General features: G+C 39.0%; 1 protein-coding gene across 1 annotated transcript in view; it reads right to left on the reverse strand.

The window, feature by feature from the left end:
* LOC119775454 (alpha-2-macroglobulin-like) overlaps positions 1-12113 on the reverse strand; it is a 37205-nt gene extending 25092 nt beyond the window's left edge. The window contains exons 1-8 of the mRNA XM_038273443.1: positions 11954-12113; positions 11662-11842; positions 11356-11512; positions 11194-11246; positions 8286-8306; positions 4110-4275; positions 2833-2917; positions 2611-2743 (exon numbers count right to left, since the gene is read on the reverse strand). Of these exons, the coding sequence (XP_038129371.1) occupies positions 2611-2743; positions 2833-2917; positions 4110-4275; positions 8286-8306; positions 11194-11246; positions 11356-11512; positions 11662-11842; positions 11954-12039 (882 nt within the window). The 5' untranslated portion in view covers positions 12040-12113. The remainder of the gene's footprint in view (positions 1-2610; positions 2744-2832; positions 2918-4109; positions 4276-8285; positions 8307-11193; positions 11247-11355; positions 11513-11661; positions 11843-11953) is intronic.
* Positions 12114-12951: the final 838 nt, after the last annotated feature.

Raw genomic sequence — 12951 nt, forward strand, 5'->3', positions numbered from 1 at the left:
CAGTGGGTTAGTTTATGACCGCGAACGCCTGCTGGAGTTACGGTCATCAGGTAATTTTTCTGGACTGTATATACTGTACAACTACTCTCAATCATTTACGTAAAGCCGGGCATACACTGTGCAGCTTTTTTCAATAGTTGCACGCAGCTACAACTCACACAGTACGACGAAACCTCAGGTACACCTTGCTGGACCAATCCATAGTACCAGCATGCTTTAAGGCTGCCTCCATTATTCCAGTCCCAAAGAAGCCTCAGGTCGCCTCCCTCAATGATTAGCGGCCTGTCGCTCTGACTCCCATCATGATGAAGTGCTTCCAAAGGCTTGTTAAAGAACACATCGTCTCCAGTCTGCCGCCAACATTCCACCCGTTCCAGTTTGCCTGCCGACGGAACCGCTCCACTGAGGACGCCATCTCTGCTGCTCTCCACCTGAGCCTGGCACACCTGGAGGAGAAGAACACCCACGTGCGGATGCTGTTCCTGGACTTCAGTTCAGCTTTCAACACCATCATCCCAAAGCATCTGATGGGCAAACTGGAACCGCTGGCTGCTAGACTTCTTCACCAACAGACCTCAGTCAGTCCGGGTCGGACAGAACGCCTCTGATGTCATCAGTCTAAGCCCCTCCCCACAGGTCTGCGTCCTGAGCCCCCTGCTGTTCACCCTGATGACACATGACTGCGTCCCCAGGTTCACCACCGATCACATGGTGAAGTTTGCAGACGACACCACGGTGGTGGGCCTCATCAGAGACGAAAACGACCTGGACTACAGAGAGGAGGTGGAGCAGCTGGTGGAGCAGAGATAACAGCCTGATCCTGAAGGTGGAGAAGACCAAGGAGATCATGGTGGACTTCAGGAAGAAGCGGCCTAACCACGCTCCACTGCTCATCAACAGCTCAGCTGTAGAGGTGGTCAGCAGCACCACATTCATCACAGACACCCTCACCTGGACTGCAAACACCACCTCACTGGTCCAAAGGGCCCAGAAGCGCTTGGACTTCCTGCGGAGGATGAAGAGAGCCCACCTGCCCGCCCCCCATCCTCCCCACCTTCTCCAGAAGCACCATAGAGAGCGTTCTGAGCAGCTGTCTCACTGTGTGGTGTGGAGGCTGCAGCGCCTCAGACTGGAAGAAGGTGAGAACAGCAGAGAGGATCATGGGGGCTCCTCTTCCCTCCATTAAAGACATTTCATCCCAGCGCTGCGTGTCCCGAGCCTGTGACATCATCACTGACCCCTCACCCCCCCCACCATGGACTGTTCTCCCTGCTGCCCTCTGGGAAGAGGCTTCACAGCATTCAATGCAGGACCAGCAGGTTCTGCAGCAGCTTCTTCCCCACCGCCATCAGACTGATGAACTGTTGGAACTCAAAACAAGACTTTGCATCGTACTCTGTAAACATAACATCTGCACTACATGGCTGATTGTTTCAAATCTCTTTAAATTGAACTAATTTAAATTTTTCTACTGCATTTTGTAACATTTTTCTGATCGCTGCTACAATTGGAAATGTTCATTTCACTATTGTAAGCTGCACACGTTTGTCCAAGTCTGACTATTTCACATAAATCGGTGTTTCATGGCTCCACATCTTCCATAGTTCCAATAACGAAACCTCATGGGGAATTAAGCTTAGTTTATATTTGCCTTGTCACACTGGGTGCCCATCATGTCCCTGTGTGTTGACTGCACTATGTCGTGTACCTCCAAATTTTTGTAATTTGGTGCGGACCACTTGCACTGCCGATGTTCCAAATGGGACGATATGAAGTTTTTCTCAAGGAAAAAGTTTGCCTTTACTGACATCAAATGGTGCAGAAGGTTCAAGTGGAATAGTCTGGTTAAATGCGTTGTTGTAAATGTTCATTCAATTACTCAAAACGGCATAAAGGGGCGAGTTTGCTTGCCAAACTTGTGGTACAAACAAGGATTTTAGTTTCTGTTTCCATGACATACTATATAGATACATTTTGAAACATCTACCCATTGTATACAGTGCATTCAGCTTTTATTTAGTGAAACTATGTTTTTTCTCTGTTAAAAAAGATAGGTCTGTATGGGCTTCACAGGGGGGCTTGTTATACTAAAATACAGTGTTCTAGTCCACACTAGCAAAGGACAGAAATATAAAGGCACATATTTCAAATTTTCATACAGTATTTTTAGGAAAAGAAAGCATTTCTATTCTGTCAGTAATGCCTTACAAACCAGCATTACATTTGCTTTGTTTACACTTAGCTTATTTTGGGCATAATATTCAAAAGGTTTGCATTTAAAACCTCAGGGAAATATGCAAAGCTGATCTCAGAGTAGGCAAACCTGAGGAACAACAACTGCCAACTTTAGTTTGGTGCCTTCATGAATGTGCAGATGAAATTCTTATAAGCAAATCCAGCAAATTTACGAGTTTGGGAAATTCAAATTGGAAATACTTATCACTCGCAAAGCAATTTTATGAAGCCTAAAACTGAGATCTTTGGTGTTGATATTCATTATATACAATCATTTCTGATGTTACTATGGCCACAAAGAAGGCATTGGTGCAACAATTGAAAAAAAATATGTGCTCATGTCATAATTAGACTGGCAAATGTGTGTGACTCTACCTGCTTTTCGATTGTCGCACAATTAGTTTTTACGTGAGAGTTTCCTTGTGAATCCACCACTCCAGTAGCCCATCTAATAAGTGGACAGACCTCGACTGTAATGTTTCCTTGCACAGGCTGTCCATATGTGTACCTGGTTAAATTGAAACAGATCAAAGTCATCACCGAGAGAAACTGCTTTATTAGTTCTGTTATCTTTAGAAAAAAAAAATGTATACTTACTTTAAACAGGCTTTAATTTCAAATTCCTCCTGTGCAATACTGGTTTCCTCTTTTACATCCATATTAATATCAAATTTAGGCAAAACTGAGTGACAGAACAGTAAATGTTAGCATGTCGGAAAAATGGGAAATATTTTGTTTGTTAAAAAAAAAATTATATATATATATATATATATATATATATATATATATATATATATATATATATATATATATATATATTAGTGCTGTCAAAATTATCGCGTTATTATCGCGTTAACGCGAGGCCATTTTAACGGCGATAATTTTTTTAACGTGAGATTAACGCTATGTGGTTTTATGGTACAATTTTCGGAGTACATCCCGCTGCAGCCTGCGGGAAGGCGGGGCTATTTTCCCCCAGTCTATGCATTTTCCATAGGCTTCAAGAGCGGAGCTCCTCAAGGAAAAAAGACGCTCATACACTGGGTAGCGCTAGTGCCTTTTCTTTAAGCCCCACCACCAACAAACAAGTTGAGTGTCTGGTAACTAGTAGCAATCTGAAATACGCTGAGAAAACAGATTACTGAGGTGAAATGGAATCTGCTACGGCACTCTTGCCGTCTGTGTACGCCACAGGTCAGTATCGCCACAGGTCAGTGTGGGTGGGTGGGTGCTTGTGTATGTGTTCTCATTTTTGTTAAGAGGCTGAAAAGTAACTTTCTAGAGCATAGACTACCTCCATCTAGTGATGTCGGTCTATTGATTTTGATGTATTGATTGAAAATTGTTCATTATTATCTTGGTTAATTAACATCTAATGTTAACTGTACTACATTTTATAGCAGTAGGGTAAAATGCTTGTCTTTGTTCAAAAGACTGTATTAACTGTAAAGACTGTCTTTTACATCAGCCTGTTTTCAGGGCCTTTTTTTTGGCTACATATTTGTTATTTTTTGCTATATGCCTCCCCATCTTCTTGCCATATGTTTCTATGGCATAAATCAGTGTCTGTGACCTGTTTTCATTTAAAAAAAAGAAGATTGGCACAAACCTAGCCTGTATGTATTTTTTTGTATGTCATTGAGAGTATTTAAATCATTTTCAATCAGGAAAAAAATGTGCGATTAAAATGCGATTAATCGCGAGTTAACTTAGGCATTGATGCGATTAATCGCGATTTAAAAAATTTAATCGATTGACAGCACTAATATATATATATATATATATATATATATATATGTATGTATATATATATATATATATATATATATATATATATATATATATATGTATATATATATAAAATCCTAACATACCATATTTCTCCACTTTGAAGGTGTGAGAGCTCGTATCTCCACCCATTTTCACATTGATTTTATAGATTCCTTCACGGGCTTCAGAGTTTAAGGGGTAGGAAAGCTGCAGGATTTTGCTGTTAGATGCTTGATTGAACCATTGTCCAATCCTGTTCCTGTGAGAATCCTGTTAAGTCAGAAAAATCACAGCGAAAGATGAACAATCAGAGACCTTTGATCATTTTTTCTGAAGGCCTTTTAATAAAAAAAATAAAATAATTTTAATGAAAGTTCTAATAAGTTGAAAAAGTGTCCTCTGGGGAAAATACTTTTCACTGTTCAACGTCATCCCATTGGACTAGCTTTATTTGCTTTATTTTTTAGGTTTGTGTACACAAAGGATTTTGACCTTTGCTACAATATTTTAATATATGATGCTTCTTTTCTAGATCTACTCATGTACAGTACTTCAGTTTTAAGTCTCTGAATGAAATCCAGCAAACCTTTTAGGACTCCAGTCTGTGTGTTTGTGTGTTTGTCTTCCTTCCTCCACCAGGAGGCGCCTGGTTTTGGTCCGCCTCCTCACACACCTGCTGATGGTTTCCTCGTTAACGGAGTGTTCTTAAGCTGCTGATAGCCACTACCTCTAAGCCAGAGTGTTTGCCAGTTTTGGGTACTCTAGCCAAGCTGAGTTTTGCTTAGTCAAACCGAGTTTTTGTCAGCCTGAGTCTTAACATTGCTTTTTGTCTTTGCCTCTCGGCAGGAAGTCCTCCTGCAAACTGGATTTTTCTGACTTTCTCTCCCTGGAAGGATCAACTGAGCTTCAAACTGAACTAAGGAAACAAACAAGAGGTGTGGATCCACTTTTCCCAGAGGAAACGTTTGAGCTTCACACTGAGCAAGGGATTCATCTTCACAACAGTCCGTTCAAGTAAATCTGAGTGGCAGTCAGTCTTTCTCCGATCATCTACAAGCAACCGCATTCTGGGTAACCCTGTCCTCCCTTCACTGCATGAGACAAACACCGGAACACATTCCTCACCTACTGGAGTCTAAGAGTCAACCTAATCTCTGGAAACGTGAGTCTGCCAACCTTTTCTCCTCTTCAAGTCCGAGAATGAATTCTCCCACCGAACCTGAACTAACCGCAGTGTCTTCCCCTCACCTTTCAGTTCCGGTTGAGCCGAGTTCAGAGCAACACTGGAATCTCCACCAAACTTCTCAATAAACCTGTTAAACAAAGTCTCCTGACTTGAATAAAGCCGCTATATAAGTACATGCCATTTACTATTTACCATTTAAACTTTTTCCCTTGTCTCTCTGGGCTGGTTTATCTGCATGTGGGTCTGAGCTCTTGATAAAATCATGACAGAACCGGCAGAAGTGTTGGCAGTAAACCTGTTCATGTGCTTGGCTGGTCAATGCAAATCAAATAATGCATTTTTATTTAAATCCAGGAGGTAAGTGAGACACTATGCCAATGGAACAAGACTATTAACATTTAAAATAAGAAAAAAAAAGCAATTTCATTGTCTTATTTCAAGTGTATATTATCCAATGACCTTATTTTAAGACTAAAGATACTCATTCTATTGGCAAATAATCTTAATTACCTACTACTTAAGGATAAATACACTTAATCTAAGACATTTTGACTTATTTGTAGATAATTTTGCAGTGCAGTGTGTTACCAACAGAAAAAAGGCCCAGTATTAGTTTTGTCTTGCTAGTTGTTTCCTCAGCTAACAAGGTGTTTGTTACAATGTTTGATTTAAACATAGTAGCTTCATCTGGTCTGTTCCTGTTTGGCTGTGACTCCATCCTGGAGAGAAATATCAGCTGTGCTGCTGCCATCAACACCTTTGTTTCTAGATGTTGGAGATCAGCCTGTTTTTAAGTGAAGTCCTGTTTCTCTGACTGTGACTAACTGGATGTGCTCTCTTCATCCTCTGACATGGGAGCTGGCTCGGAGCTCGTCTGCCTGGCTGTGTGTTTCCTGGATGGGGCCGCCTGTGGAGCTGGTTGACAGTTGCCTTTTGTATCTATGCTTCTTTTTCTATGTCTGCTTCTGTCTCCTTGAACCCCAGTGGGCCTCAGCAGATGGCCGCTCACACTGAGCCTGGTTCTGCTGGAGGTTTCTTCCCGTTAGAAGGGAGTTTTTCCTCTCCACTGTGGCTACAAGCATGCTTAGTGTGAGGGATTGCTGAAGAGTCAATGAGTCGATGCAATCAGCTGGTTTTCCTTAGATAGAAACTTTGAATCAATCTGACTGGATGATCTGGTGAACTGGAAAGTGACCTGAGATGACATGATGTGAATTGGAGCTATAGAAATAAACTGAATAGAATTGAAACCTATACTGGAAGAGTTTTGTTCAGAAGCTGGTTTTAGATTTGAGATTTAGCTCTTTTGTACCAAGGTTCATTTTCCTTCTCAAACATTACAGGTGCTGGTCATAAAATTAGAATATCATGAAAAAGTAGATTGATTTCAGTAATTCCATTTAAAAAGTGAAACTTGTATATTATATTCATACATTACATACAAACTCATATATTTCAGATGTTTATTTTGTTTAATTTTGATGATTACAAATGACAACAAATGAAAATCTCAAATTCATCATATCAGAAAATTAGAATATTGTGAAAAGGTTCAAAATTGATGGCCCCTGGTGCCACACTCTAATCAGCTAATTAACTCAAACCACCTGCAAAAGCCTTTAAATGGTCTTTCAGTCTAGTTCTATAGGCTACACAATCATGGGGAAGACTGCTGACTTGACAGTTGTCCAAAAGACGACCATCGACACCTTGCACAAGGAGGGCAAGACACAAAAGGTCATCGCTAAAGAGGCTGGCTGTTCACAGAGCTCAGTGTCCAAGCACATTAATAGAGAGGCGAAGGGAAGGAAAAGATGTGGTCGAAAAAAGTGTACAAGCAAGAGAGATAACCGCACCCTGGAGAGGATTGTGAAACAAAACCCATTCAAAAATGTGGGGGAGATTCACAAAGAGTGGACTGCAGCTGGAGTGAGTGCTTCAAGAACCACCACACACAGACGTATGAAAGACATGGGTTTCTGCTGTCGCATTCCTTGTGTCAAGCCACTCTTGAACCACAGACAGCGTCAGAAGCGTCTAAAGAGAAACAGGACTGGACTGCTGGTGAGTGGTCCAAAGTCATGTTCTCTGATGAAAGTAAATTTTGCATTTCCTTTGGAAATCAAGGTCCCAGAGTCTGGAGGAAAAGAAGAGAGGCACTTCATCCACGTTGCTTGAAGTCCAGTGTAAAGTTTCCACAGTCAGTGATGGTTTGGGGTGCCATGTCATCTGCTGGTGTTGGTCCATTGTGTTTTCTGAGGTCCAGGGTCAACGCAGCCACATACCAGGAAGTTTTAGAGCACTTCATGCTTCCTGCAGCTGACCAACTTTTTGGAGATGCAGATTTCATTTTCCAACAGGACTTGGCACCTGCACACAGTGCCAAAGCTACCAGTACCTGGTTGAAGGACCATGCTATCCCTGTTCTTAATTGGCCAGCAAACTCTCCTGACCTTAACCCCATAGAAAATCTATGGGATATTGTGAAGAAGAAGATGCAATACACCAGACCCAACAATTCAGAAGAGCTAAAAGCCACTATTAGAGCAACCTGGGCTATCATAACACCTGAGCAGTGCCACAGACTGATCGACTCCATGCCACGCCGCATTGCTGCAGTAATACAGGCCAAAGGAGGCCCAACTAAATACTGAGTGCTGTACATGCTCATACTTTTCATGTTCATACTTTTCAGTTGGCCAACATTTCTATAAATCCTTTGTTTTTATTGGTCTTCAGTAATATTCTAATTTTCTGATATGATGAATTTGTGATTTTAATTTGTTGTCATTTGTAATCATCAAAATTAAACAAAATAAACATCTGAAATATATGAGTTTGTATGTAATGTATGATTATAATATACAAGTTTCACTTTTTAAATGGAATTACTGAAATCAATCTACTTTTTCATGATATTCTAATTTTATGACCAGCACCTGTAAGCTCCTGCTTTGGTTGTTTGCATCCTGTGTAGCTATTTAAACCCTGTGCTTTTGCTTTATGTAGTACAGTGTGGTTTGCTATAGATGTAACAAAAACAAGTATATTTAAATGTTTGTGTTTAAGACAGGAAAAGTGCAGATAATCTTACCTCAAGTTCAATGAAGTTGTACTGTTGGACAAAGAAGGGAAAAAAGAAAGTGTTTCAAACTTTAAAAATTAAACAACATGATTAACATAGAAAGTTTCTTTTTCAATATGGTATTTAATCTATATGCTTTAAATGGATTACTTTATACTTACTGTGTATATTATGCAGAAAATAATAAATAAACAGTTTTTAAAATCTCGGCAAAAAAAAGGGACAAGGACAGAGGGGGGCCCAAAATTTACGCACGTTATTTTTCAGAAAATATTTGTCAGAAAAATATTTAATATTAGAGTGACTAAATATATATATATATATATATATATATATATATATATATATATATATATATATATATATATATATATATATATATATATATATATATATATATATATATATATATATATATATATATATATATATATTTGTATTAGGTATATATAACATACCTAATGCAAATCAAGTCTGGACATAGTTTACTGCTGTATAAGAGGACCCTTTGTAAAGCAAGAGCAGCATACTTCTCCTCATTAATAGAGGAGAATAAGAATAATCTTAGATTTCTTTTTAGTAGAGTTGCCAAACCCACCCAGAGCCATAGCTCTGTTGAACCGTCCATCCTACCTGCTCTTAGCAGTAATGATTTTATGGGATTCTTTATAAATAAGATTGATCTTATTAAAAATAAGATCATTAGCATTCCTCTATCCGCGATTGGTTTGTCTCTGGAGGGTGAGGCAGCATCTGAGGTAGTCATGGAATCTGAAGTGGGTTTAGACTGCTTTGATCAAGTTGAACTTTCAGAGTTAGCAAAACTATTGTCTTCATCTAAGCCTTCAACTTGGATGTTAGATCCAGTTCCAACCAGGTTATTTAAGGAGGTATTCCCTTTGATCTCTTTCTCCATTTTAGATGTGATTAATCTATCTCTGTTACAGGGATATGTACCAAAGGCTTTTAAGGTTGCTGGAATTAAACCTTTGATTAAGAAAACCTCTCTTGACCCAGATGACTTGGTCAATTATAGACCTATATCCAATCTTCCTTTCTGATCTAAAATGTTTGAGAAAGTAGTTGCCAAACAAGTTTGCGATCACTTCCACCATAATGAACTTTTTGAAGAGTTTCAATCTGGCTTTAGAGCTCACCATAGCACTGAAACAGCTCTGGTGAAAGTCACTAATGATATTCTCATGGCCTCAGATAATGGACTTGTATCTGTGCTCGTCCTGTTGGATCTCGCATTTGATACAGTCGACCATAATATTCTTTTAGAAAGACTTGAATATTTTGTTGGAATTAAAGGAACAGCACTAGACTGGTTTAAATCTATCTGATCGAATTAAGTTTGTTCATGTTAATGATAGATCTTCCTCATGCTCAAAGGTTACCTGTGGAGTACCACAGGGATCAGTGCTAGGACCAATTCTCTTTACTTTATATATGCTCCCAATCGGTAGAATTATTAGACAGCATAAGATTAATTTTCACTGTTATGCTGATGATACCCAGCTATATCTGTCTATAATCCAGATGAAGCTAACCCATTACATAGATTACAGGCATGTCTGAAGACATAAAAACCTGGATGACTCTTAACTTTCTGCTTCTGAATGCAGACAAAACAGAAGTTATAGTCTTTGGACCAGAGTCTTTGAAAAAGAAACTGATTAGTCAGTCACTTCATTTGGATGGGATTAAACTGATTTCAGATAATAAAGTAAAAAAATCTTGGTGTTATTTTTGATCAGGACCTGTCATTTAAATCCCATATCAAAGAGGTTTCTAGAATTTCCTTCTTTCATCTGAGGAACATTGCAAAAATGAGCAATCTCCTGTCCAGGGGTGATGCTGAGAAACTAGTCCATGCATCTGTTACTTCAAGGCTGGACTATTGTAATTCTTTACTATCAGGAAGTCCACAAACTGTAGTTAAAATCCTTCAGCTGATCCAAAATGCTGCAGCCAGAGTTCTGATGAAAATGAAAAAGAGAGATCATATCTCTCCTATCCTGGCTTCTCTTCATTGGCTTCCTGTTAAATCCTGAATAGAATTTAAAATCCTCCTTCTCACATATAAAGCCTTAAATGGCCAAGCTCCATCTGATATCAGAGATCTGATTGTTCCTTATGTTCCTAACAGAGCACTTCGCTCTCAATCTGCAGGTTTACTAGTGGTTCCTAGAATTTCTAAAAGTAGAATGGGAGGCAGATCTTTTAGTTATCAGGCTCCTCTCCTGTGGAACCAGCTACCAGTTTTAGTCCGTGACACCTGGTAGGCTCCATACACAATTGTAGGCTATGACATCTCTTCGCAGATGTAATGATAAGAAAAAATCCAATTTGAACCCACCTGATACTTAAGTGAGTGTCCGCACTGGACCGTATTTATGTAGCAACACATGTCAGATTTCAACAGGATGGTGAGCCGTTTAAACACGACACCATCCTGTTTTAATTACTATATTAGTAACTGTGTATAGTTCATTAGATGGTTGGTAAAAAATACACTCCTATAATGTTTCAAACCGCGATAAAGATCTTAAAAGTACAATGTACTTGAGTATTTTAGTTTTTACACTGCACCTTGGAATTATGGGTAACCCAGAGCGTAGATAAGCGTCTCCCTGAAATGAGTTTTAGGAAGTTGGGAAGTCTGTAATGTGGTGTTGCGCTGCCACCATGAATTGTGAGGTGTCATCATATATTACTAAGAATTTTGTAATTGTGTCCTCTTGGCCGATTTTTGAACTGTATGGGGCCCACCCAGATAATGTTGCTCATGGGCTTATTGTTGGGTCGTTACACTATTACCATAACATCAGTCAAGCATCCTGTTTGGGTTTTTTTCAGACAACAAAGGAATCTGTGTAGTTGTTGAAAGGAAGAGCAACATTTGGCCACTTACCAGCTGATTAATTGGTCTTAACTTTGAATCCATTGAGACCACTCTGAACTGAACTATGGGAAGATTATATGAAGGTATTAGACAGACTGTGATTAAACAAAGTATTTATATAATCTGAAATCATCATTAAAGGTTTGTCAAAGAGAACATTGACCGAGTTACCTGTCTGTCCAGGGAGGTAGATGGGTTTGTCCGTTTGGATCAGGTGTACTGGTCGGTAGACTTTGATCATGACTTTTCTGACTTCTTTAGAGTTAAACGTGTTTCCTCGTACCTCCACCTCAAACATGGCCACCTTTTCATTTTCCAGTAAAGGGACCTGTGGCAGAAAAAACAAAAGAAAAAAAATAAACATGACACTCTGATTGGTGACAGAATTTTTTTGTTTTTGTTTAGCAGTTATATTTGAAATCTTAAATAAATGTTTTATTTTTATCTGAGCAAATAAAGTCTTTCTTGAAAGTTGACCTGAAACTGGATGCATTCGAGAAACTCCTCCCTGGAGGTCCTCTCATAAAGGACTGAATGGTTTTGGTCAGACCTCATAGAGACAGTCATGGTCAGAGTCTCACTGGGATCAATGAGACTTGCACAGAATTTGGTCTCAGTTCCAGCTTCAAGAATAGCAGGAATGGTCACCATGTAATGTCTGCAGACAAAATCACAATAACAGCTGTAATCTCGATGGTTTAAACCCAATCAACAAAAACTTTATTTAAACCATATTAATTATATTTATAAAAGGTTTATATAAACTTACGGCCTGGCCACTGTTGGACCAACAAACATCCCACATAAGAAGACCCACAAGGTACATGTCCACATCTGGTTCCCTGGACGACCCATGGCTGACTGGGTTGATCCTGAGTCAGTAACTATTAAATAGCAGGTAAGTAAAACTCCTCCCAACTTCAGTCTCACAGGGCAGACCTCCCACACACTGCAGGTTATCTGGTCAATACATGAATGTCATTCCTCCATATATGTAGTTATCAACAGATGTTTTATTTGATCAGATAACAAAAGTTCAACATACCCCAGTTAACCACAAAACAAAACTAGTCTTTGTGATTTTAATCATTTTAACATTTTATTTATAACACAAATACAAGGATTCCTAATTATGGAAGCTTCAAAAAATTTTTAATTCCAGCCTTTCAAATAGAAAATAGGGAAGTTTAACCCAGAGCTCAGTTGGAGCCAATTTTCTGCTGCTGTCTGTTTGCCCTGCTCTGAAACTGCAAAGGTCAGAGTGCTTAAGGTTTAGTTTACTGAACAGTCAGTAGTTGTTGACTGTCTAGAGAAAGCTTGTTTTTTTACTGTTCCTTTTAAGTATTTTCAGTTGTTTAGATGTTTCTATTTGCATTAAGAAGTTAATGTTGTGATTTACTTTGGTTGATAAAACTCAATATTAACCCTTTATACGACACTCAGGCAAACACTTTGAGAATCAAAATTTCAAGCCAATAGTGTTATTAGAATCCATAATAATAATAAGAAACACCAACTTGCCTGAATATATATAAATAACAAAAGTGCTTCTAGAGGAAATTCATGAAAAACACTCAGAGTGAAAGAAAAACATTTTTTGGACCAATATAACCTTGGAGCAGGGGTCACCAACCATTTCAAGGCTGAGGGCTACTTCATGGCTATTGAATCATTGGAAGGGCAACCAATACCTATGAACAAGAGGGGTAAGCGTTGACCTAAACTTCATCCAAATTAAACACATTTTTATTGTTAACTTTTAATTTC

The sequence above is a fragment of the Cyprinodon tularosa genome, unplaced genomic scaffold (assembly GCF_016077235.1).
Source record: "Cyprinodon tularosa strain WSP-4 unplaced genomic scaffold, ASM1607723v1 ctg871, whole genome shotgun sequence".
In the NCBI taxonomy this organism is placed as follows: Eukaryota; Metazoa; Chordata; class Actinopteri; order Cyprinodontiformes; family Cyprinodontidae; genus Cyprinodon; species Cyprinodon tularosa.